General features: G+C 26.0%; 2 protein-coding genes across 3 annotated transcripts; one reads left to right on the plus strand and one right to left on the minus strand.

The window, feature by feature from the left end:
- Positions 1–759: 759 nt before the first annotated feature.
- On the plus strand, positions 760–2,283 carry LOC114130332 (ATP-dependent (S)-NAD(P)H-hydrate dehydratase). The gene is made up of 3 exons (XM_027995290.2): positions 760–941; positions 1,015–1,062; positions 1,135–2,283. Exon 3 carries the CDS (start codon positions 1,148–1,150, stop codon positions 2,063–2,065), a length of 918 nt encoding a protein of 305 aa, XP_027851091.1. The 5' UTR covers positions 760–941; positions 1,015–1,062; positions 1,135–1,147; the 3' UTR covers positions 2,066–2,283.
- Positions 2,284–2,678: 395 nt separating this feature from the next.
- Positions 2,679–27,662, minus strand: LOC114130331 (WD repeat and FYVE domain-containing protein 3). Of its 2 annotated transcripts, none has more exons than XM_027995287.2 (49): positions 27,399–27,662; positions 26,687–26,920; positions 26,314–26,562; positions 25,910–26,255; positions 25,640–25,826; positions 25,364–25,530; positions 24,836–25,297; positions 24,519–24,686; positions 23,753–24,090; positions 23,541–23,689; positions 22,922–23,066; positions 22,701–22,856; positions 22,104–22,635; positions 21,796–22,014; positions 21,560–21,732; positions 21,269–21,497; positions 20,912–21,042; positions 19,348–19,531; positions 19,010–19,278; positions 18,705–18,946; positions 17,518–17,730; positions 17,223–17,440; positions 16,956–17,146; positions 16,730–16,878; positions 16,281–16,641; positions 15,801–16,207; positions 15,641–15,733; positions 15,398–15,554; positions 15,037–15,204; positions 14,665–14,975; positions 14,486–14,606; positions 14,239–14,419; positions 12,820–12,974; positions 12,487–12,731; positions 12,282–12,398; positions 11,911–12,049; positions 11,614–11,825; positions 10,686–10,818; positions 10,434–10,587; positions 10,141–10,375; positions 9,745–9,977; positions 9,116–9,369; positions 8,816–9,049; positions 8,561–8,752; positions 8,149–8,492; positions 7,855–8,072; positions 7,663–7,774; positions 7,397–7,594; positions 2,679–7,327 (listed from the first exon to the last, which is right to left on the minus strand). In XM_027995287.2, the coding sequence occupies exons 2-49, from the start codon at positions 26,897–26,899 to the stop codon at positions 7,225–7,227; spliced, it is 10,407 nt and encodes a 3,468-aa protein (XP_027851088.2). In that variant the 5' UTR covers positions 26,900–26,920; positions 27,399–27,662; the 3' UTR covers positions 2,679–7,224. The 2 variants fall into 2 exon arrangements, with proteins under 2 accessions (XP_027851088.2, XP_027851090.2); XM_027995289.2 differs by having other exon boundaries at positions 20,912–21,048.
- Positions 27,663–27,880: the final 218 nt, after the last annotated feature.

Below are 27,880 nucleotides of genomic sequence, written 5' to 3' on the forward strand. Positions count from 1 at the left end.
AATATAATATTTATAATATCAAATAATAATAATATAAATTATTATTATTATATCATATATATAATAATTACTAATATTATATAATGTATATTAGAATTAGAAATCACCGTAGGTATACTATGCACAAATGCACCCCCCTGATAAAATTCCTGGCGGCGCCTATGGTTCAAATGTTTACGAAATATGTCAAAATCACGAAAATCTGCGAATATTTTCTCTTCCCTAATAAATGTATATACAATATAGGTACCAGTGACGGATATGGAGGATAGATCCCCCCCCGTGGCCGTGGAAAATAAATCTTGTTTTGTAAATTTAGTAGAATAAAGCTTTTAATATATACCTATACATGTTATGTACGAAAATATTTTATATCCCCCCCCCTATGAGAAAATCCTAGATCCGCAACTGATAGGTACATAGGTATATAAAATTATATTAAAACTATTAAAACTAATAACTGGTTACCTATATGTAAAATTATATGTTTTATGTATAATAAAAAAATATAAAATATATTAATTTCTCTATTACTTTTTACAATTTATGTATCACTTTTTCAATCTATTTTGTTAACAATAGTATTATTATATATGCTTTAAAATGGCTTTTTAAAAAATGCATTGCATTATATTATTAAAATATTAAAATGTATAATAATTACTATTTTTAATGTATTTACGTATTTACTATTTAGTATACATTTAATTCCCTTGGAGCGCTAATATAAATTTACACCGAAGTTCTTTTTATTTTTTTTGGAGGAACTCCTTATCATGTTTATTGTATAAATCATAATATTTTAATCATGACAAAATAGATAATTAATTCATAATTGTCTTGGCATTAATTTATCGTTGGGACGTTTGGGTATTGGGTTGATGGTAGGTATGTTGTAATTCGTGGTGTAAAATGTGAATAGTTACACTTGTTAATACTTCGTAAGTAATTGACAAATAAATATCCGTGTCTGTTATTAAACTTATATTTTATACTGTACTTTTTTTACTCTAGCAAAACACATTTGAAAATAAACTGCCAATTTGATAAAACATATCATAGGTAGACTATTATTTTTATGTTAAAAATTTTTTTTTTTTTTAACACTACTTATTGTTTACTATTTGTATTTAGATTATTTTGCACAATGACCTCACACATAAATATGATGAATAAATGCAAAACTCTACTACCAATTTTATCGCACAATCTTCATAAAGGACAATCTGGAAGAATTGGTGTTATTGGAGGTTGTGAAGAATACACAGGAGCCCCCTACTATGCAGCCATTAGTGCGTTACGTACAGGAGCTGATCTTGTTTACGTGTTTTGTTTCAAATCTGCTGCTCCAGTCATAAAGTCATATTCACCAGAACTTATCGTGTTGCCATATTTGGACAGTCCAGATTGTATTGACCGTTTAAAGCCCTGGTTAGAAAAACTTCACTCTCTAGTTGTTGGACCGGGACTTGGTACAAGCCCTATTGCTCAAGATGCTGTTAGACGTATTTTTGAACACATCAGTAGAGAATCAAATTTTAATAACAAAAGAATGCCAATAATAGCTGATGCAGATTCTCTTAATGTAATTGAACCAGAAACATTCCGATTTTATGATGGTTGTATTTATCTTACGCCAAATGTTCACGAATTAACTAAATTGTCTAGTAGACTGATTGGGCGTCAAACATATGAACCAACAGTGACTGATGTTCAGGCTCTTATGAATAAATTAGGAGGTAATTATGTAATAGTTCTAAAAGGAGCTGAAGATGTAATTGCAAACATAAGAGGGACTTTAGTGTGTACTGAACCAGGTTCGGCTAGACGATGTGGAGGCCAAGGAGATATATTAGCCGGAAGTATGGGCACTTTCGCTTACTGGGCTTCCAAGCAAACACATTATTGTGATGAATTAGATCCTGAAGTTCTAGCTGCTTATGCAGCAAGTGCACTTACTAGGCATACAAATAAAATAGCGTTTAAAGCAAAAGGCAGAAATATGATTACTACAGATATTGTCGAATTGCTACCAAATGCATTCCAAACTTTATTCTGCAACTGAAAAAATATATATTAATTTATATATTATTTTATTTTCATATTTTATCAATTGTTATGTTGTACAATGATTTGAACATTTATTTTTAAGGAATTGATTAATAATTTCTAAATAGTTTGTATGATATTTAAATATTTAATAGACATATATAAATTATTCACTAATCAGTGCTGTATAGTGTGTTTGATTTTTATTGAATAAATTTAATATTATCATGGTTATTCATAAAATTTAATCTTGAAAAATCTCATTTTGAGGAATTTGATAAATATATAAAAATAAAATATAAATAAACTATACTAATATAATTAGTATATTTTTACTTTTAATTTCATTAGGTAATAAACTTACATTTAACTATATAGAATTGTAAAAAATAATGCCATATTAATTGTTTAAATTTAAAAATAAAAACATTTCAATATTACAATACTACACAATTGGATCCCATACCAATCCCGTACACGTATAAGCACAGAATAGTGGTTAATTGTTTGGCATCTATTAATTAGTCTTAATCTTTTAAATTTTTTTTTAATTATAACTGATGGGTCATGTGTGATTAATGAAGACAAATATGTATAGGTAGTTACTTGATTTTTAAATAATACACATATTAAACCACAAAGTACTTTATTAAATATATTTCAAACCCCAACAATATCTAATTTCAAAAATCTCCTAATTACATAGGTATGCTGTATATATTTACTATATACCTAGGTTCTAATCACAATATATTCACATCAGTAATATTATAAAATTTCTGATTGATTTTAAAATGCATATATATTGTTAATGCACAAAATTAACGACATCACATGATTATTTATTTAAATGCATAAATGTTTCATATTGTTTTGTAAAAAATTTTGGCTATTAAATAATACATGTTACTTGACAGTTTGACACAATTCATATAGAATGCTGTATATCTAAACACATCAATTTAATGTTAATACTATTTGTCTAAATATTTGTATGCACTCATTAATATACATAAATAATATAATATAATATAATATATGCAATAATAATAATCATAAAGCAAATAATAAACTGTATAACTGTATAATTGTTAGTTATTAAAATACAAAACAAATATAACTTGATGAATCTTTATTAAAATAAGTACTTGCACAATACTTCAGACCATACATATAATTTAAATATTACATTTTTACTGGTATATATAAATAAATTTATACTTTTAAATACATTTTTAATACAATTAGTTAATATACCTATTGTTTTATGTTATGTAAGTTATTATGGACTGAATTTCATTATAAGCACATATACCTTAGAAGGTCAAGATCATCTAAGTTCAGGATCGGAGTTACAAAGAAAAACTTAGAGGGCTGCAGAAAGTGTTGATTCAATGGCTAGTGTCTGGTTGGTATTAATTTTGGAAAAAGGGCCATTTTAATAGTACTATTTCGGGCCAAATTCTCAGTCCAACCCTGTTTATATTATAGTAATTATCATTAGTTTCCAAATTTAGAAAATAAGAACTATTATATTATAGCAGTTGCACATAATTATCCATAAGGGTTAAAGGGATCTAACTTAAAATATTGAACAGTATTTTTAAAATCAAATACTCAAATAGTGATAACAATTGGCACAATTCAATTTTATCATCTATAATGTTAATTAGATTATTATGCTAGGTACTCAAAAGGATATAAATTATTTTAACAATACAATCGCTAAAGGTGATCTGGTATGTGCCTACCTAAATATTGTTTTAAGAAATTATATGATAAATGTAGACATGAACAGTGGAACTGATTATCTACTTCAAACATTTTAAAATGAGCCATAGTGCATCTATTACAATAGTATAATAATGGTAGTTTTAAGATCATATTATAACTAAGTATCATTCTTCATACTTAATAAATTGTTCAATATTTAAAATTAAAATAAAACATTATAAAACTTGTTAAGTAAATTTGTAATGACATATGATCTATATATAGTTAATTTAAAACATATTACTTAAAATGTTTATCACAGATTAATTTCATTAAAATTTACCTAACGTTTAAATGAAGTAAATTATTCAGTTTATTATACCAATTATTGTCTTGAATTAAAAATGTCAACACTTTACTCTTCACTTTATAACAGGTACAACAATAATATACTATATTTAAATTAAATGTATCATCTGGTCCTAAGAGAAAATATCATGTATTTTATTTCCAACTACAATTATATATTTTATTATACCTCGTATCTATAATCAATATGTTTATTTAATAATAGAAAATACTATATAATGATATGTTATAACACACTTGTTTTTTTTTTTTAAAATATTGCACTACGGTTCTCAATTTTTAATAATTTTTCAAGGTCTTTAAAAATCTAAAGAGTCAACTATATTTTGGCAAAGAATATTTAGCTGTTTATAGATGACTGATGAGACAATACTTCTCTCACCTTCATTTTAAACTCTTCACAAATGTTCAAATATTGAAAAATGTATATCTACTTTCAATTAATTTTCTTCATTTTTTCATATTTTTTACTTTCAATATTAATTCCAAACTTTAGTAATTATACACTGTCTTTTTTATTTATGCTAGAATACTGTAGATTTTTTTAACCCATTTCAGTGGCAATAGCATTTTTAAATTCAACAAAGTTATCATAATGAATATTTTATCTGTTTTTTAATCAAAAATAGACTGTACCTGGACTCAACCCTTAACTTTTATCATTAAGTTCTAAAATATTTGAATATTTGTATCCATTTTTATTTTCCTTACTGCTTTTATCAATTCTACATAAATTTTAAATATCAACATAGGAATGTATTGTAATTTTTCTCAATTTTACAACTCTCACTAAAATTTCTCAATCTGTGAAAGAATTGCAGTCTTAATCAACAAAATAATTAAAGAAGCAAATTTGTAGTTTCTAATCTCAACAATTCCACATTAAATTATGATGAGTAATAAAATAAATAATTGTCAGTAAATATTTTTTGAGATTGTTAGTTTTATTAAATAACTTTTACGAATGCGCACCTTTCTGTAGTAAATTTTAGGTGTCAGAGCTCAAAAGTGTCTAAATACAAACATATCTACATCAGTCTAAAATGTATAAATGATAATTTATAAAATATGTTTATTACATGATTTTGTATTAAAACTTTAAGTTTTTAATGGTAGAGTTTTATAATCAGTCAAGAAATAAGATAGAAAGATTTATAAATATAAAACTGAATGTGTTTCAAGTAGTTTCAACAATATATACCAACAGTTCTTAAACCATGACGTGCGTCTCTCTTGCAAGGTGCAAGCATTTAACTATACTATAGTACTATACAATAATTTTTTTTTTATTTAAAAAATTCTAAATATTATTTTTTTTGTGAAAAATGGTTAAATAATTTAAGAAAAACTCGTGTGTGTTAGAACATACAATAGGTATCTATTAATAATAATTAAAAATGTTACATCGATATGATAACATTAAAATAAGATTCATCAAAGTCATATTGTTTGTGTTTGTGCTCTATTTTACAAGTATGTCTTACTTATATATAAATATAAAGTAAATGTTGAAGTTTATAGGGTTTATCACAAACTAATAGTTATATATTATACCTTAATTTGTAGTGTTTATACTAGAGCTGGGCTGATACCGATACCCGAAATTAATATTATCGATATTGGTACTATCGGTTTAATCGGGTATCGGTTATTTTTCCGAACTGATTGTAAAACCGATATAATTAAAAGGTTTAAATAAGATTTAAGATTTAATTTTTTTGTTATTGACATTTTTGTACTATTTTTTATACTATTATATTATTATCTTACTATTAATTAAAAGAATAAGTAAAATTATTTATCATTGCAGAAATCTAATATGTTTAGTTATGTCACATGATTTAAATCATACATTGGTTTCTATATCAGATATCAGCTTTTGAAAAATATATCGGGTTTTTAAGTTTTTTATATCAGTTTATGAAAAAATAATATCAGACCGGTTATTGGTTTTATATTGGCAATATAAATCGGATTATCGAATATCAAAAAAAAGTGCTATCAGCCCAGCTCTAGTTTATACACTAATTAAATATTATAAAATAGATTCATGATACATGCAACACATAAGACAATTATACTGAGGTAAACGAATAAAATTAGATAATAAATAATAATATAAAATTCAAGTGACATTGTAAATATATAAAATATAAAAAAATGTATAATAATACCTTAAAAATATGAAATTAAGTTTAACCTATTAGATTTTGGATACATTTGATCAAAGAACAATGAATTGAAAAATAATGATATTATTATAAGTAATATCTGTAGAAAATTGTTTGGACGGAAACTAATAGGTAAACTTGATCATCATTAATTTTCAAGAAACATAGAAAACAAATAAATAACAAATTAAAAAAAAAAAATAATAATAATAATAATAATAATTAACGAGCAATGATCTGACCTAATAAAAATTCATAATATTTCCCAAAAAGTTAGAAAGACAATTATTGTATTCAGTGTAATTTGACACTATAATAAATTAGGGTAAATATCCTAGAAAATATGTATTGCTGAATATATATACATACCTGTATACCTTTCATCAGATATAACATAATCAACATAACAAAACACTATTTTAAGGAGAGTTAACTATTATATACTAGTTGTTGTATTCAAACATAAATGTTACATGATAACGTCATGTTCTTGAATCATTACACGAAATAATAGATGAACTTCACTGAATATAAATTCTTGAATTTTGTAAGATTTTCTACTTGCTTACATTTTTTAGAAATTAAGAACGGAGATAATATTTATTTACATACATAAATATTTCCAAAACCTATGACTTATGGAGACTTAATAGTTAATAGATTTTTTTCATATAAAATATTTAAATTATTGTCAAGCTGCTATGAGAATATATGGTAACAATTTCAAATAATACTTTTTCACATAAAATATCAATGTAGACTAGAAATTTGGTGGGTTATTAAAAAATACAATTATTTGTTGTTACTTGTCAGCATGGCACAGTATGTAGAATTTACAATCCTTGGCCTTGATTCAACAGTTTAACAAATTGTCTTTTGGATCAATATTCATTTCTATTGTTTTTAATATAGATATTAGGAACTAAGTGTGTTTGGCTGACTGCAATGATGTGTGGCATGGTTTACACACCCGGACCGGTTTCAGTATTCGTAATCTTGATATTTCAGATTCATACTTGCTACACCTAAGGAAATATAATATTGTAGTGTAAGAAATAAGAATTAATAAAATAAGCCAATTAATTAAGTGTTACTTTGAGCAAAATAATTGTCCACAATTACGACAATGATGTCGTCTTTCATAAAGTGAAAATCGAACATCACATAAATTACACTGCTCTGCTCCTTCATCTTTCAACCAATGATCAGCCACACCTTTTCCAGGATGTTCGGCAACATTCCATGTAAAAACACGTCCTCTGGCATCACCAATGTATACTGTCCGATGATCTCTGTATTAAAATACCAATGATAAATTGATAACTATGATATTTTAGCATAAATAATTTTATTAACATACTTTGAAATTGATATGCATGTTATAGAAGCTGGCTCAGTGTTATCTTTACGGTCATATGCTGTATGCATAGTTAACTTACTACGAAACACTAACTGACGTTGCCATTGGAACCCTATTTGGTGATTCAAAACATACATTTTCTTGTAAATTATTATTTTTCAAATAAATAATACAATAATATTCTTAATATACCATCTCTCAATCTATGTAAAGGACTGACAGGTTTAGTTTTTAAGCTTAAATCATCTTGGTCAACAATTATAAATGATTCTATAAGATTAGTTTCACTTTTGCTTAATCTTAATACTGAATCAGTAACAGCTAAGGATTCTTGTTGAATATTTGGCTCATCAGTTGAACTTGATGTATTACATTCAGATTTTCGAAGCAATGGATTAGGTTTCACTGCCCTAAGAACACATTTAAGCAAAAAAAAAAAAAAAAATTGATTTGTGATCTCAAAATTAGTAGAATATAGTATGATACCTTTTTTTTCTCATAGTTGGAATTGGAGGTGTTGAATCATTTTCATCAGCAAAAACAATTTTATCAGTTCTTCCAGTTTTTTTTACAGGAGTTTTTGGCTCTTGTTCTGATAGACTACTCTCAGACCCACTTTTCATTACTAATCCTTGTTCGTTAATAGTTTCTGATGATATACTTAATTGTTTAACCAGTCTCTGAACAGCAATTGTCCGTGTTTTTAATAAACTACAATTCTCACTAACATCTTTGTTCTTTTCATCACTACATTCTTTTAATACTGAAGATTCCATTGACGAGGTATTAAATGGGACTTTAGGAACTTGCACATATTCCATTGACCACATCTATAAAATAAAAATTTGTAGTTCATACAAAATATAGATAAATTTAATTATTATCACTAAATGCATACTCGAACAACTCCATCCGATGACCCAGTAATAATAACATTTTGAGGATCCCAATCGATAGCTTGAGAAAAAGCTACACATAATATTTGTTGCATTCTATCAGCTCGTCCAACACTTGTATCTACATTAGCTAGTTCTTCACCATTTATAGTATAAACATGTAACATAGTACCAGCACATGAAGCTATTTGCCCCTAATAATTTTCAAAACATATTATAAAATTGAAAATAAATAAATAATCTATGATTTTACTAACTGTTGAGTTATTAATTGCTAGAGCTGCAACCGGAGCATTATGTTTCTTTAACTGTCTCACAAATGCTTTTGTACATAAATCCCAAACAATAGCTGTACAATCTCTGCTACCAGAAACAACAATATTATATGTATCACTAGCAGCCAAACAAGTCACAGCTTCTGTATGTCCATAAAGATTATCCACGATTCTTAAAGATTTGTTGTTTAAATCTAACTCCCACACAGTCAAAACCTTTAAAAAATGTAAACTATGAAGATACAATTATATATAAAATATATATAAATTAATTTATATTACTGTGCTAGTTCCAGCGGTAATAACAGTCTTAGATGTAGGGCATACACAAGTTACAATTTCACCAGGTGATTGACTCGAGCTTTCACAGATTACAATTGGTTTATCAGTTTCATACTGTGCTAATCTTAAACTATGATCAGCAAAACCCCAAGTTATAGTCTTATTGAAATTTGGTGGCATTAATGCTTTATTCTGTTCAACTGCTAATACATTCTTTTCTACTTGGAGAATTTGACCAACAGGACCTTTAAGTTCTAAGATCCCATGTAATAAAATAATAATGATCCTTATTCAATAATGTTATAATACAACAAATATCTTAAAATTAAAAGTACGCCTAAATCGCATATGTTGTGTCCGTCTTACAAACTTACAATATATCAAATATATGTTTAGCAGAACCAAATTTATATGGTTAGGTTTAATATTAAAAAGTTATTTGACAGATTATTTACTAAGTTTATTATTGATATTTTTATTTTTTAACTGCGTAAAATATTAAAATTGTGAAATACTCATAAGTTGGCATTGTTGTATCCACAAGTAACAAATATTTAAAAGTATATAAGTTGTAGGAAAGCATTCTAAGACGGAGACAACAAATGTGGGTTTTATGACTTTTTTAATACCTTTGATTGGTTGTAATGATGGTTTAAGATTATCTAAATGATAAAAAAAAAGTTTGTCGACCAATGATAAATTAGTACTGGAACTTAAAATTGGATTAGCAGCATCAAGCATTGATGCTTTGTTAGTTGGTTGTTTTTTACTCGGATGAGGTTTCTTAAATAGCTGCTTTGGAATTTGACCAAAATTATTTATAAATCCAATTGTTGCATTTTTCTTTAATGGATCATCAATACTGCAAAAATAATTAATATGAAAATAAATTATTGAAATATTAAGTAATAAATTGTAATGTTTTCAACTAAATTATATTTTCTATAATATAAAATAACATTAAAACATATGATATCTTGATAAAAATTAAAATTTTAACTTTATAAAAATAAAACTTCATTTACCTGTATATATCAACATTTCCTTCATAAAATAAATGGTGAAATAGATTACAAGCTTGTACAGCTGGCGGGCCTAATTGTTTGTAACCAAATATTAAATCTATCCATTCATGAAGGTGTTGTGATACATATTCCGATTCAAGTGCTGCTCTATGTACTCGAATAAATTCATGTGGATCATCTTTAGCCCATGGAGGTAAAACTACATCATTTAATTGTACTCCATTTTGCTTACATCCTAGAAATAGCGGTATTAAAAAAAAGAATCATACACCAATATTGACTTCAATAAATACCCAAATCAAAATTATTAGAGTTGACCAAGAATTCTGGTAGATAAAAGAATTCTGGTACAAGTTCTTTAACATCGGCCATGTTAGTTTTTGAAGCAGATAACCATGCTTCTCGAATACTATTGAACATACGATCAGCCAAATCAAAATGTCCACCCTAAAAAAATGTATTAGTAATATATAGTAATAGTATTATTAGTATTAAGTATAGTAATAAGTACGTTCTACTTATTATACATAATACAAAATATTAACCTGTAGTCTGAGAAAATGCTGAGTAAATGGTTCCATCCTAACTAAATATGAACATACTATCATTGCTGAAGAGTAATGAGTACCAAAATGATATGGAGGAGTTTCACCGTGAGGGTCATCCCATTCACGGTACCTAAGATAACCAATAGAGTTCAAATATTAATTTTTAAAAGTAAACATTATATTATTTTTATATGATTAATCACAAAAATGAATAAAACATATTTAAATAAAAAAGGAAAATTGTCACTTAAATAAAAACCACTTGTTATTATAAAAATGATGTTTATAAAGATCAATCATCAATAGAATAAATAATAAAAATAATAATAAATATGGATTTATATTTAAAGATGAAAAATAAAATAGATTATTTGGTTGGTAAGCAAATGGTTTATTATTTTAGTGTACATGGGAAGATCATTAAAAATTGAAATTTATAAGTAAATAAAACTGGTATATGAATACCTGTCAAAGAGATTATGATTATATAAAGTATTGCTATACTAAGTAGATTTAGATAGAATCAAAGAAATTCCCATACTGCACAAAGTTTTATTAAATTAATTAATATCAAAATAATTAGAAAACATTATCAGGAAAAACACTATTTTATAGTTAAGATTTCGGAACAGTAAATTATATGACATAGGCGTAACTTGGTGGGGGGATGAATGGGGGCAACTGCCCCATGACCAACAATTGGTGGGGGCTTTGCCCCACCAACTTAAATATAATATTATAATTAATTGCAGACTGTTCCGAAGTGCATAGCACACTAGTACCTAATATTGTGTTCATTTGCTACAAAAATAATTTTTGCCCCCATGTGAAAAGAGTCCAAATTACGCCTATGTAATATGATATAATAGAATAAAATATTAACTATAACATATAAGTATATTATAAAACTAAAAACACAAAGTACCTTTTTAAAAACTGCTCAAGACGTTGAGGACATTGAGCACCCATTGGTTTAGAAAAATCTCTAAAAATAGCAGGATTTGAAAAGTCAAGTACATCAGATTCATAATCATTCAGAATCCAAGGAAATACTGGATACTGCATAAGGTCATTATAACTTCGTCCAGCCAATGTATTTAAATGCATTAAATATTGGAAATTAGATATTTCACCTTTCTATAAAAATGTTATGTATTTTAGCTTTAAACTGATTTATTTTGTAAAGTTAAAAGAATTACGTTTTATTAAATTTTTAACTTACCACCCATCTTTGAGTAACTGTTGTTTCTCCCATAAGGTTTGAAAGAAGGCTTGTACTTTGTTCGACATTTGCTGTTCTTTTTTGCCCAGCAACTGATTGATGAGCATTATCAGCAATAGATGTTGAATATGCCATAAATCTATAAAAAAATAATCAGTTACTTAATTTAAGTAATACACAGCAAATATTGTGTTTAGCGAGGTACAATGAAAAAAATTGTTACAAAATTATTATCACATATTAAATCTTTTTACATCATAAAATATAAATTAGTTCTAAGGACAGTAATAGAAAAAAAACATTTTAGTATTTTAATTATATAACAGTAAATAAAATAAATAATAATTTACAGTACATCATTAAAATTTTACCTATTAAAAACTTTATTTCTTAGTTTTTTTGGTAGTGCCAATAAATGATTACGTCCATCAGCAGAAAACAATTCAACAGCAATTGGTTGTAATAAGTATCGTCTTTTATGCACTTCCCTATAATTTGGTACAATATTATTTAACTTGAGTCTAATAATTCAAAAAAATATTTTTTTTTTAATATGTATGAACTTGTGGTAAGTACCTTATATCATCATATGAAAACTTAGAACTCTGTTTTTTAATTCGCACACGATTTGGACTTCCATTTCCAGGACTTGGTAATAATGGTTCATACGAATTAGGTAATAAAGTATCAATATCTCTAATTTCTCTAGTTTTAAGTAAAGTAAAACCATCTACAATGTAGACATGGTCTTTACCGAATAAAAGTAAACCCTCATATGTATCTAGACCTTGAATTCTTGCACACCTAAACATATGACTAATCTAGAAAGTAAAAAAATATATATAATGTTTTTAATTTATTATTAATTATTATGGTTAATTATTTAAATATTTTTTATAATAATTATACTTTTTCATTTGGTTCCAAAAGTCTAATAATTGTATGGTTGTCATCTGGAGGGGCTTGATCTTCAATCCCACTTTCAATGTCGTTATCATCCATTCCATCATCTGGTTCAGATGTTGATCTTCTAACAACTCTTTTTAATCCTTTGAATGGTAATTCTAAAAATACAAATAAATATTACATAAAATAAGCGGTATATGTAATTAGTATACTAGTTGCATGTATAGGGGAAGGATATTTAGTCATTCATTTTAAAATTATATTGTATAGTGCAACGTTTCTCAACCTTTTTAGTATTGCGACCCCCAAAATAGGTATGGTCAATCATTTCACGACTCCCCTATCTATATTAAGTACAAATTTGAACAATAGAAATATCATATCTAAGCAATTAACCAAACAAAATATACCATTTCAAATATCAATTTATAAATACTATGTGTAGAACCTAATTTAAACTTGTTACAGGTAAAAGTATTTTATTTTATTCAATAAACAATTTTAAATAAAAAGGTTCATTTTGTAAATTGGCATTTTATTTTTTTTGAACTACGAAACCCCTAGTTAAGGTGATCGCGACCCTAAGGTTGAGAAAGGCTAGTATAGTGTATATTGGAATTATAATATTTAATTTATATTTCATACAGTTATATATATATATATGACATATAGATCATCAAAATAACTACAAATACTTCTCATTAGCTACCTCACATTTATTAACAAATTCAGATATAGTTGATAAACAATATAACTATAAAAAAAAGGGAATTTTATTAAGTCGTTTTATATTTTTCTATATTAATCTATATACTATAAACGGTCATCATGAAGATATGGCAATTTTACACTAAAATTACATTTGAATATGTCAGATATTTGTATTGCACCTTATATATTCATAATACATAATATAATATTTATATTGATAAAAAAATATATTAGCTAAGTTTTGATAGAATATTATTAATATAATATTATTTTTTAAATTATACATGAGAGTATATTATTTACTATTTTATCTAATTAGGTAGGTATTTAAAAACTCAGAATACGTTTAAATAATAAAGTTTCATTTATTTTTATAAACTTCACGAACTTGATTTAAGACTTAAAATAAAAATAGATTAGATTATTTAATATTTAAAAAAGGAAAAAAAAATTTGGAGATACAATATAAACCTTGAAATGAATATGCCTCCTAGCAGATAGTTCTTATAAATACACTTGTATTTTTTACGTACATGCACTATCCCTCCCTATCCTAATAATAAAATTAATTTCCAAACATATTAGCGGAATGCATCAATTAACTATTGCATAAATTATTTATCCAATCTTAGTACTAAAAATTGTTTTATTTTGATGTATAACCATAATTATACTATAACGAAAAAGAAAAAATTGTAATAAATTGTATACCATTATCATCTAAATTTTTGTCAAAGTCAAAGGTATCTTGACCATCAACTTGTGTTATAAATTTATTATTTTCATTAGATTGTGGAGCTAAATTTTCCATATCTATTAATGTTGGTAATTTATATTTTTGACAAAACTCTTTGCTATCATAACTAGTAGCCACACGATACTTTAATCCTTTCTAAAATAAAACAATTCAAATTAGTAAAATTATATTTATACATTTATGTAAATAAAAAACAATTACATTGTCTCCAGACTCAAGTTCTGGTCGATATGGATAATGACTATAGAACTGATGGTTTTTTACCATTTTTTTACGCATTCTACAAGGACCTTCTGTCATGTCTAATATCCATTTGTCTAATCTAAAATCAATGAACCATTGAGTATAAATAAAACAAAATTTATGGATTTCTCACTTACTTGCATGAAGTAAAAGGACCCCAAAGTCCCCTCTCCCTAGTTAATTCTTGTTCTATTAAATACCATTGATCCAGAACATAACGTACAGTAAATGATTGATGTTGAGCTTCCCGTACCATTTGCATAGAAACCAGTTCACATACTGAATTTAAGCCATGGTTAGCCCATGTAGACCATTCACTTTTAGTAATTCTTGATAATGGTAATGAAATGCTTGAAAGACTTCCACTTTGCCAACGGCTTTCATCACGTCTAAGAACTTTGCCACGGGATGCAAGTCTAGTTAAACCCCCAGTAACTTTCTGTATTTTCTAAAAGGTAAAAATAAAAAAATAAATTTTTATAAACTATAAATTTATCTTTTATTCATACTGATTGAATTTGAGTTTGAAGTTCCCACGGCATTTTATACAATGACTTTTTCTCCATGTCAATATAAGTTAACCAATGTTTTTGAGCAATCTCATAAATAAGTTCACGAACAGAATGCAAATCTGGAGCTTTGTTATTGGGTGACATTGGTAATGGAATTTTGAAAACCTAAATTTCATTTTAAACAAGTTAAAAATAAAATTTAATATAATATATTAATATACAATTGTATATTTTGAAAAATCAACTTTAAATTAATTAGAGATCAAAAATATTTATTACTATAATTATACTAGTAAAAATATATATGTTAATACAAGGTTTAAAATTATAAACTTGTTTTCACAATTAAATGAATTACCTCTTCAATGGCTGGCTTTTTAGATATATACAATTCTTCCCAAACACGTTTTGCTGCGACTGCCATTAAATTTTGTCCTTGTTTAGCTGTTTGTTCTTCAACCTCTGCAGTTTGACTTGGATTAATATGCCATGTAGTTTTTGCATTTGTATCCAATCTTAATAACAGACAAACGTATAAAATGAAACCTTTTCTAGATCAAATTATAAAGTATACTTAGTTTATTTTATTATAAGACATTACATTATTTTCATATCAGAAGTTAACTGCAATAAACAATAAATAAGACAGCCAATAAAATCCAATTCGTGATTGCCAGCTCCAAATACTAATGTTCTAAAAAATAAAAAAAATATATAAACATAATTTTCACATAGATCTCAAAGTATTATTTTTTTTTTACCTATTAGTGGTAAGTTTATGTAACGCTTCCAAAACTGGCATTTGTGAGGCTATAGAATCCGTATTTCTCGAAAGCAAATACAAAGTAGTTCTATTAAGACAGTGATAAAACCCTTCCATGGGTACAGAGCATGGTCTTCGTTTTGCTTGAACAATTAATTTCATAATGAAATCAAATACTTCATGAGGATCTTTAATTAAAACACCCTGCCACAGTTTGTCTACCACACGACACGTTAAATAACAAACATTTTGAGGAATATTTTGAGAGCTACCCCCAGGAACTGTGGACACAGCAGCTTGTTCTCCAATCATAATATCAGCAGCTAATAAATGATCCATTAATGTTGATAACAGTTCAGTTTGGTACTTTGATACTTGAGATGAAGTTGCACCTTCTGGTGAAGCCTATAAAGAATGTTTACATACATAAATTAAACACTTCTACAGATATAAATTGTTTAATTAATAGACTACTTACATCAAGAACTAAATCTAGCGGGGGCAAAGACTTGCTATTTATTGGTAATAGAAGTGAATCAACAACAATTACTCTTAAGAAATCAATAACAAACTTTCTAGAAGGATGTAAAGTTAATGATTGTTCTTTCTGAATAGTTGAAGGAGGAGTTCCATCAGGTGTTTTAATAAAACAGTCATCATTTGGTGTGGATGGTTCACTTAAATTCAAATTTGTAAATGGAAAAAGTGTTGCACTTAAGGAATGTAAAATTTCAGATGTCATAAATGCTGGCATCCAATCTGGTAAGTTATGGTACAAATAAAAAAGAAACTGAATTATAGTAACTGGATGGTCTTCTAACCATTCTTCATATTTTATTCTGAAATAAAACAAAAATAAACCAATTAGTTAATAGTAATAAAATAGTTATATAAATTACTAATTAGGTAATAATTTAAAAATATTACTCTCTGTTGTCTTGGTTCAAAATTAATCTCACAGTTGACAAAAGAGCAGTGACAGCTTCTGGACAGAGTACTATACGATCACTAACAGCTGAAAGTGATTGACTAATTGGAACACCAAACATAAAAATCCATATACCATCAAGATTTAACTAAAATAAATATATACATATAATTCATAGCATATATTACATATATTAATGTTAACTGATATTTTAAAAATACTAACTTTTTTTTCATTAGGAATTGTCTTAACTGATTGCCCCAACATTAAAGCCATAAGAAAATAATATAGTTCAGGAAGTTCCGTATGATAAGACAAAAACCAAGATAGGTGTTGAAAACCTGGTATGTTTAAAGCTTCCATTTTGTTTAGTATATCTTTATTGTTTTTTTGTAAGCTTGGAGAAAGTTGGTAATCTAAAATAAATGAGCAATATAATATGATTTTTTAATTAATATAAATTAGAAATGTTGTATTTATAAGAATAATTACTTAGCATTAAATTTGATCTATTATTTTGCAAAAGTTCAGTATTTAACAACCAACCACCATTGCTGGATGCTTCTCTAAATTTAACCATTAATGAAGGTACAGAACATAAAGTGGTAAGGATTTTGTACGACCAAATTATTGAAGAACGGTGTATATTTGATTGCATAAATAATAATATCCAGTCAAATCCTAATACTCGAACAAGATCATCACAAAACCTAAAGGAAATAATGTACATGATACATAATATTAGGATCTTATTGATGTATGTACATAAAATATTATTTATATTTACCCAGTACAAACTAAATTTTTATTAGTGAACAAAAGAGAATGTACAAGTTGAAGATAACGATTACGTAATAATATTAGACAAATTGTTTTTTCTTCATTAGTCAATTCAACATTATTTTCCATAGCCTTTATTTTTGTTTCAAACTCTTCGACTTTAAGATTTGATTCTGTACTGAGGCCAGTATTCAATGTGAACACAATGTACTGTCCAAGACTTAAAAATACAAATTTTAGATTTTGGTTAAAATTAAATTATTTATTTCAATACATTCATATTTTCAATTCATTATCACAATCAAAAATTAAACTAAAACCTTTTTTTTTTTAATTATGTAACACTTTCAACACTGCCTGTGACTAAACTATACAATTAAATTAAAAGTTCATTAGCCCATTTAAGTTTCAGAGATTATTAAAATAATAATGGCTTGATAATAGTGTATAAAAACATACACATTTTTTACACATAAATGTATCGCTAGCCTGTTGGAATAAGACTTGTTGACATGTATATATGTCATTGAAAGTTCTAAAAAAATTAAATTAAATAGGTGTATATTATATAACATTAACTGTAGTATTCAATTGATCAAGCAACATAATTTTTTTTTAGGTTTTATCAAAAATTATATCTTAATTATTAAAGTTGTCTATAATTTGAGTATTTTTGTTTATATTTAATAAACAAAACTACTAGATCATTTTCAATAAAAGTTATATTAATAGATAGATACATGGAGGGTGTTTATAATTTTTTTTTCAATCGCTATTATAATATATATATACTACAGAATGACTGCTCGCACAGAAATTAATTTTAATTAACAAAATTAGATATTTATTATACTATAATTTGTAAAAAATATGTTATATAAAATTGCTAACATATATATTTAAAAATAAAATCTTAAAATCAACTACTGAGTACTAACACAGTTCAACGATTATTTTTTAAATGTTGGATATATTTTTAATGTAAATACATTAAGAAGAATCAAGTACCAATCTTAACTCTTAAATATTAGATTTATGTTGTGTTATAAACATGCATTAAACTTGGGTCCAGTTTTATTATTTACATTAAAAAATATATCTAGATTATGAAGTATAAAATTTTAAAATGTGTTTAAATAATACTTGACACTAAAATATTAAAATATGTATCATTAAATGAATTTTGTTCCTTACCATAATAAATCTTCAGTCAATGGGTGTTTTGCTAAAAGTGCTCCAAGTAATGAAAACAATACTTCTGTAGTTGATGGTGTAGAAGTATTAAAAACAATTGGTAAAAAGTTTACCATTTTACGAACCATTTCCATATTTCTTAATATAATTAAATTGTTTCTTTTCTCATTTGAGTCTGATACCAATTCATATAACTGTTCTATAAGTGATCGTAAAAGACCAGTTGGAACTTCTTGCCAAAGCTAAACAATTTTTAAATAAAAAAACAGGACATTAAAGACAAATTTAATTTCAGATATACATACATTTAATTCACAAATCAAATCATTAAATGCAACAGCATCTGGTATAGTAGGTGCTTCAACACTTCTAGTTGTTATAACTAAATCAAGTATAATGTGTAATATGTGGGCATTTAACATGTGCTTATGCCTACGTAGACATAAAGCTAAAAGCTGATATCCACGTCTGCGTTCCATTTCTCGTTTTGCTGTCATATTTAGATGTAGTACTCCACTAAGAGCTTTAACAGCAGCATATAAGCTTTCCATATCTCTTGCCATTGCAATCAATCCTGATAATAATAGAATAATAAAATCATTAATTATGTTATACAAGTATAAATATCAAATATTTTTCTTACCTAATAATACAGAACAACCTCCTATGTTATCAATTAGTTTTAAAACTGGACGGGGATAAAATGTGCGAACTCCTAAATATCCCAATATAACACCACCTAAACTTCTAGCTGAGCCAGCTAAATGTCCAGCTGTGTTATGCATTATACGAATAGGAGTAGCATTTTCATGAGTGGACATCCCAAGCTAATAAAATTTTTAATAAAGTACATTTTAGCAAATACATATTTACTTTTGGATAATTATAATATTATTTTTAAATGATTTAACCTAAAAATCGATTTAACATTAGAAAATATTGAATCTCTCAAATGTTCAACAAATTCAAAGTTAAGTGAATAGGGTGATCCATTAAGATGCCTACATTCATTATTTCATATAGTTTCATTTAAACTTTTTTGAAAAAATTTTTTTTTAAAAATATAATATTATTTCATATATATGACATCATTTAAAAGAGTAAAATACTTAAAAATTGTAAAAAAAAGTATTTACAATCAAGTTAAAACTTTTTAAAATAATGATTGAAGATACTTAAATTTATCATTCTGCATGTATAATAATTAATAATATTTATTATGGAATAAATAAATTTTAATTACATTTAAAATATACAAGAAAGTTACATTAATATTTATGGGATAAGAGAGAAAAATATATATATATATATTAAGTTGCATGTACATAGTATATTATACATAAAAATTTGTATTTTGAACAACAAAATAAATCTACATTGTTTATAGAATTCTCTATAATCATATAGGATATAGTTATATTTGATCTACTCTAAATATTTTTCTCAAAATCGTCTAAAATATATAAAAAAAAACTTATATATATATATATAATATAACATTTAAAAATTACTTTGTACTTACTATTTAATTTCATAATACTAATTTTTATTTAAATAGATGAAAAATTAATTTAGTATTTGGTTCAAAAAATTAAATTCTAATAAAAAAAAAATTGTTTTCAAAATTTTTATTTTTAACTCATTCTTAATATTACTAATATTACTTAGGTTGGTAGAATTTTGGTCTTATTCATAAGGTCCATATTAAAATGTTTATTCCAAAAATGTTAGTCCTATGCTGTTTTATTCTAATCTATTTTGTAGGACAAAATATGGTTTCAGGCAATAGGATTTTATTGATATGATGACTTTTTTTATTAAAAACTATCCTGATTACACCAAATTTGCTGCTAATCAGAAACATGTTAAAAAAATAGTAAGTAATTAAGTTCATTACAAAGAACAGAACGAAATCACTATATTAAACTTTACTTAAAGCATTGGCTTATCACTTTAAACTACACAGTGATCCAAATGCTGATGTAATCAACTAAAGTTACAATAAATAAACGGTTTTTATTCATTTGGTATTCTTAAGACATAGACTTTAAAAAATAATAAATAAAAGTACATTGGACATTAAAAGTAATAGACAATATGACATTGGGAAAAATTTACTATATTAAAGATAACTAGTTTAACTGAATAAAAATTAGACCTTATGTATAGGACCAATATTCTTGTAACCCTTGTCAATCATGCATTACTTGTTTTGCAATTGATTTGCTATCCACTCTACTGTATATTTTTCTTATTTTTGCCAAAGTTAATTGAGAGACTGCCCTTGCATTTAATCCAAAAATAACTTTTTCTTCAGATACCAAAGGTCCAATATGTTCTAAATCTTGTAAATAATGAACAATATTAATATAAATTAAATAATAGTTTAAGTTATCCTTAAATCTCAATCTGAGGATTTTAAACACATCATGATATATTGATAACATACATGAAAAATATTTTTAGATGTGGTGAATCTAATTTTGGTGATCAAACGTTATTATTTTTTTATTATTATGATTGAGAATCATTGATTTAAAATTAAAATTTTACAAACTGAGTACCTTTAATATCAGGCGCTTGAAGACTTCCAAAATAATGAGGACCAAGTTGATACAAAATTTTTATAGCATGAGGATTTAATACCTCTTCTAATAAACAGCATGGCCCTTGTTTCCATGTTAGTTTTGAATATTTTCTCCAAATTGGAGGAGTCCCTATGTATCCATATACAGATGATGCAATTGTTAAATTAGCTGCACCTCCGCCTGGATTTTGGGATATATAATGCAGCTGGAATATTATTAAAAAAAAATAATTAATATATATTTGTTTAATATAACTAAAAATATTACTTTTTGAGTATGTACATGCTGGCCATCCATATATAAAGAAAATGATGAATTTTTTAATACGGCTCTATTTAAAACTAATACAATATGATGCCATTGGCCTTCTTGCACAAAGTCTGGATACCAAATTCTTACACATGAATCACCAATGACTTCTGGCTCCCAATCAGCATTTGCTAAAATTTTTGTTAAATTATTGTAAATCATAAATATCAAATATATGAAATTATATAATATACTCATTGATATTGGAGTCTCTTGGGTGGATATGGTAAGTGCTCTATCTCGAGCAGACAATACTACTGCTAAACATACTAAATGGTCTCTAGTACTCTGTACATTTCTTATTAATGTTAGAAGCCGAACAGGGTGAGGATCACTTCTTGGTTCTGAAAACTTTTCAACACACAACCATGTTGAATAGCTAAGACCACTCTGAGGTGGAAACATTCGATCACCTTAAAAGAGGAAAAATATTTTTATATAATTAAAACAATTCACCTAAAATATATACTTTATTACAAATAATTTAAATTTGCTAACTAACCAGTTCCTATTCCGCCAATTACATTCATATCAGGAGTAGTTAATGTAGCAACATTAACAACTGAAGGTCCACTAATTGGAGACTGTGGAGCAATACTGGGTAAAAATAAACATCCAAACCCCTCGGAAGAAAAATCCATTTCAAAAAATGGTGGAAGTGCAAGCATACAAGGATCTCTGGGGGTAGTCATAGATACAAGTGTTTTAACACGGCTTAATGGAACTGTCCCACCGGGTTTTTTACTACTATGACTTATCCAACAGTCAAGTAAATCTAATGGTACACAACAAAGGGGTTCTCCAAGTCTTAAAAATTCTCGTAAATCCTTTGGTTCTAATAGCTGAATAGCTAAGCGTTCTAACATATACTGAAATACTGTATGAAGTGGATGTGTTTCTTCCAATAATGCTATTCGTCCTACTTTTAATACAGTAGTTGGAAATCCAGAATCACATAGAAGCTGTTGATTTCTTTCACCACGAACTAAAGATCTGATAACTTCACCTATATAAACTTGCAATGTAAGTGATAGCTAAATAAACAAAGAAAAATATTTTAAGTTATCACACACTAAATTATTATTAATTAATACAATACTTTAGGAGCCGATGGATTATAAATTGATGGTAGTAATTGTAACATAGCAATAACAACACCGGCATGAACAATAATAGGATCAGGTGCTGGAGGAGTTAAATTGAGTTGTATTGCACGACGATTATTATTTTGACAATCTAAAGGTTTTGTTGCCACCTTAATTAAATTAAAATTAGTATTTGAACTCAAACTTTATAAAATATTTGAAATAAAAAACAAACTTCGCTGTATCGTCTATGGGCAGGTGACTTAAATGATACAACAGTGGTATTGCTTTGTTTATCATATAAATCAAGAGCAACATCATACAACATTCTCATTATTATACAGGCATAAGATAAAAACTTTGGAACATTGTCAGTAATTCTGAAAACAAAATTTTTATAAATTAAGTTTTTGATAACTATTTTAATTTGTATTTCTTATTAAAAACAAGTTACATTATATTAATATAATACGCAATGATCCACTTATGATTTTTCAATAAAATATTGTTTAAATTGTTAAAATAACAGCAAATAAATAACGTTATTTGTAATACCCACTAAAGAAACTAAATTTATATTAGTACATTTTAAGAAAATCAAACTTTACTACCTATGAGCTATTTCCATAAAAAACCAACATGAATAAAATTAAAATTTACTTTTAACTTATTGTGATTAATAATTCTCAACAGAAGAATTGATACTGAACATGTGAGATCATTTTCATTTATTCTATCTATATTATCAAAAAATAAAATATGTTTGAAAATGAAGTTTAAACTTTTGTAACATTGATAAAAATTAAAATATGTAAAAGATAAAATGTTTGTGAAATTATTTCAATGATACTTACACAGGGTTCATTGTATTGCTTGTGAAAATGTTATGAAAAACATTTTCTTCTAATGATGTAGTTATTAAATCAATATAGTCATCCAATTGAGTTTCATTTGAAAAACAACCTAATAATCTTAATGTGTCACACAAACTTGTCAAACAAATCTAAACAAAATAATAATAAATACCAAAAAAAAGTAAAAATTTAATTTGTTTGATGCAATTTACTTCTTGGTGAAAATATTTTGCATTTGCTGGTTCAAATCGCATAGCTATAGTAATTGTATTAAAAATAATGTAAGCAAATTTTAAAGCTTCTTGATCTACACATTTTTCATCTGAAAACCAGCCTTCCATTGACACCAATGCACTTATTACATAAACAAATCCATCTACTTTACGAAACATGGTTCTTGTGCGATGACTTTCTTTCATACAACTTAAAAATAATTTTAAAATACTAGATTTTAATGGCAAACAAGTATTGTCAGTTGTGTGTAAAGTGCCCAAAAGTGTAGACATTTCTTCTTCGCCACCAGTGCTTAATATCATTTCTCGTAATATAGCTAAAAATTATAAAAAGATATGTAGTTAATCATACTTTCATTTTTTTTAAATATAGTAGAATTTCGGTAATCTGACAGATATTAGACCAGGCTACTGCCAGATTAACAAAAACGCTGATTAATGGGAGTTCAAAAAGGCATTTTTACTTATTGAATTTTACATTTTTATTCATATATTAAAAAATGAATAACCTTATTTTATTATAACATATAAATAATACATATGTACTGTGCTTAATAAATTTTTTGATGGAATAAATTTAAAAATATTATCAATTTGTTTTTGTTTTTTTGTTTACGATAGTAATTTTATGGTTATTTGACAGGTAAATATAGGTTAATATAACCAGATTACTGGATGTACCGGATTATCGAATGATCAGATTACCGATATTTTACTGTAGTATAGAATAATGAGAAATAATTACCTGTAGCATACTGACGAGTAGATGAATATTCAAGTATAATATACAATACTTGAGCACCTCCACATTCTTTAAAAACTTTACAATTTTTTGGAGAAGACATCATAAGATTAACTAAACATTCTGCAGTTAAGTTTATCACACGTTTTAGATCACCATCATGTTTTTCATCTTAAAATAACAAAACATATATTATCAAAGTATAATATCTTAATAACAGTAAAAAATTAAAGAGTTTTCATTTATTTAAAATAATTTTAAATTTCACTAGTTCTAAAATTAATTTTTCTAAATATGATTTACAATAGTTAGAATAATACCTTTTGATTCGCAATCAGAGAGATAGTCTTGAGTGTAATTTCTTAAATTGTTTGATAACCCCTCAAGTATTCCAACATCTCTAAATACATCTTTGAATGTATTATTGTGCTTTAGTATATTTAATAAAGTTTGTAAACAAACTCTAGTACATTCTGTAGAGCTATATGTTTTTAATAACTGAGCCATTGAAGCTAATTCTTTAATTGGAACAAAATTAAGTTGAAATACAATAAATTCTAAGAGCTTGAAAAATTTATCTTGTATTTGTTGATTTTTTAAATGTATATGTTCAATAAATTGTGGCAATGTATTTTGTGGTTCTAATATAAAATAATTGGCATTATCAGAATGATACACATTTGATATTGCATCAAGGATTGTACAGCATAATGCACTAGAATCAGATCGAATAAATGTAGTTTGGAGAACATTGAATGCACATATATTCCGTACACTTTGACCTAAAGTAAATTATTTGATTATAAAATTCATAAGACATATAAGAACATATATAAGCTTATACTAACCATGCCCAGTAGGTTGAGGTAAAGTAAATCCTAAAAGTTGTAACAATGAGTCTGGTTGTTCTTGATTGGGTTTTAGTTCAATATAACCACTCATAGAAAGAGATGCAATTATCAAAACAAGATTCCTCATTGCTTCAAGGGCTTCACTGGATTCGTCATTTTCTAAACTGAAATAATCACAATAAGGGAAATATTAATATATAAAACAAATTATTATTTATACTTCTTTCAGTTAAAAAGTAACTACAAAATAGAAAACTAATATTTTTATTTTACCTTATAAGAAAGTCTGATAAAAATGTATAACCTTGTGCTGTATTAAAGTCATCAAGTAATATTTGTGATATCTCTGATGAATCTTTTAAGAAATAAGATACAGTAACAAACATATCAACTACTTCTAATGGACTTAAATCTGCACATTGTCGCATATTTTCAACACATAATTCAATACAGTTTTTTCCTAATTCAAAATTAAATATTTTAGTTGATATTATATCAATATTCCATACTTGAAAAATCAATTTTATTTAAAAACATACATACCATGAATATATTGTATAACTTTTGGTGTAATTCCATGTTGTGAAATCGTTATTAGAACTTCTGCAGAAGATTTTCTCCAAACAGCATTATAAGAAGGACAAGAACTTGTAATAGCAGAGAATAATAAAGATAAATCATCTTTAGTGACTAATTCTTCAGCTGGTAAATGATTACTGCACAATCTTACTAATATTTGCACAAAAATTTTTTGTAACAAAATACGACGTTCTTTTGGAGTAAAATCACTTTGATCAGTCTTTTTGTCTTCATTCTCCAAAGGAGGTAAGTCAAAAAAAAGATACAAACATTTTACTAATGTTGATGGAAGAGATGCAGATACCATTATCTAAAATTAAAATAAATGAGAAGTATAAAAAAAAAACCTATACAATTATTAAATATACTTTTATAAGAGATGGTTGGTTAGTTGCAGCTAATAAGTTTAATGTGGATAAAAGCATCCACCCATTACTAGATTCTTCACAGTTCTCTATTTCTAAAAAGCTAGCAATAGCTCTACTAGCAGTTTCTGTTGATTGATTAGACGCACGTTGTCGAATTTCTGCAACCATAAGGGCCGACATTTCTGAGCACCAGCTATTAATGTCACAAAATTTTTCAATAATTTCTGCGCAAGAACTTCTGCCAAAAACCTTATAAAAAAATAATATTAACATTTTATGATAATTTATGTCTTTTGTAAAAAAATAAAATAAAAATTAGTATAAAATAGAAAAAAAATATATTAAAAAAAATTAATTATATAAAATTAGTTACTTTGCAAAATAAAGGAATCATAGTATAAAGTTTTATACTACGTTCTTTGTCAGTTAGCAGGTGTGATGTATGAATGTAATCGGTAAAAAGTTTCTTTAAATGCATTAAACCAAGAGCAGTATGTTGATCAGAATCATCTTCAAATAGACGAGAATTTTCGCCAGTTGTAGATGAGGCAGTATTACTGCCACGCAGTTTTCGCATGATATTCATGGTTTTGTAAAATAAAAATATCTAAATGAATCCAAACATTATAAAAATATTATGAAAGAAAGGTACTAAAAAATAAAAATAAAATGTATTTAGAGTAAAAATAAGAAAAATGTGTACTAAATATGTAAAAAAATTTCATATTTTAGTTATAAAATTATCAAATACATTTTCAGTCATCTCACTAATTTTTTTAGCCAATCATTAATAAAGACTACAAAATATAAAAACATAATTTAAGATTGATTTTAAAAATCAAAATTATTATCTAATATAGGTTAATCAAACTTTTATAATATTAAAAAAATAGAACTTTCTTTGAGGTATGTTTAAGATTATCAATAGTTTAAAAATAATGTTTGCACTCCGCAAAATTAAGTTAATAGATTAATCACTGAATAAAAAACTTTCTTTTTGTGAAAATTATAAGACTAATCTACTATCTATCTTTAAAAAGTATTATTGATTAAATATATACATAAAATAAATTGAATATCCTTACCTCTAGGCTCTAATCCATTAATGTTCAAAGATACATTTACATTTTGACTTTTTGTGTCAAATATTTGTGTTCAAAATTATGAATTAAAATTCTCAAATGATATTATATTCATCTTAAACACATACATTAATACATTTATACAATGTCATAACACCAGTATTTTAAAACAAATGTTAATTAAAACATTTTACGTTAAATTCTCATTTTTACAATAATTAATAATTATCCATTTATGTATTTTATTTTTCTCATATAATTGGACTTTCTTATCAGAAATTCAGAACGCCTTTATCGGATTATCAACAAAAAAATCAATATTATCAAGGTCAGTTTGAAGTTAGATACGGACATATTATCCATATTATATTGTTTGTATATCTCGATGGCCTGCAATAATAATCTTCAAGTTCCAACTTTGGAATACAGTGATCGTGGCCTGCAGGTTGCCTGCTGATTTATGATAACTTAACAGCTATAGTGTT

This window comes from Aphis gossypii, chromosome 2, assembly GCF_020184175.1.
Source record: "Aphis gossypii isolate Hap1 chromosome 2, ASM2018417v2, whole genome shotgun sequence".
In the NCBI taxonomy this organism is placed as follows: domain Eukaryota; kingdom Metazoa; phylum Arthropoda; class Insecta; order Hemiptera; family Aphididae; genus Aphis; species Aphis gossypii.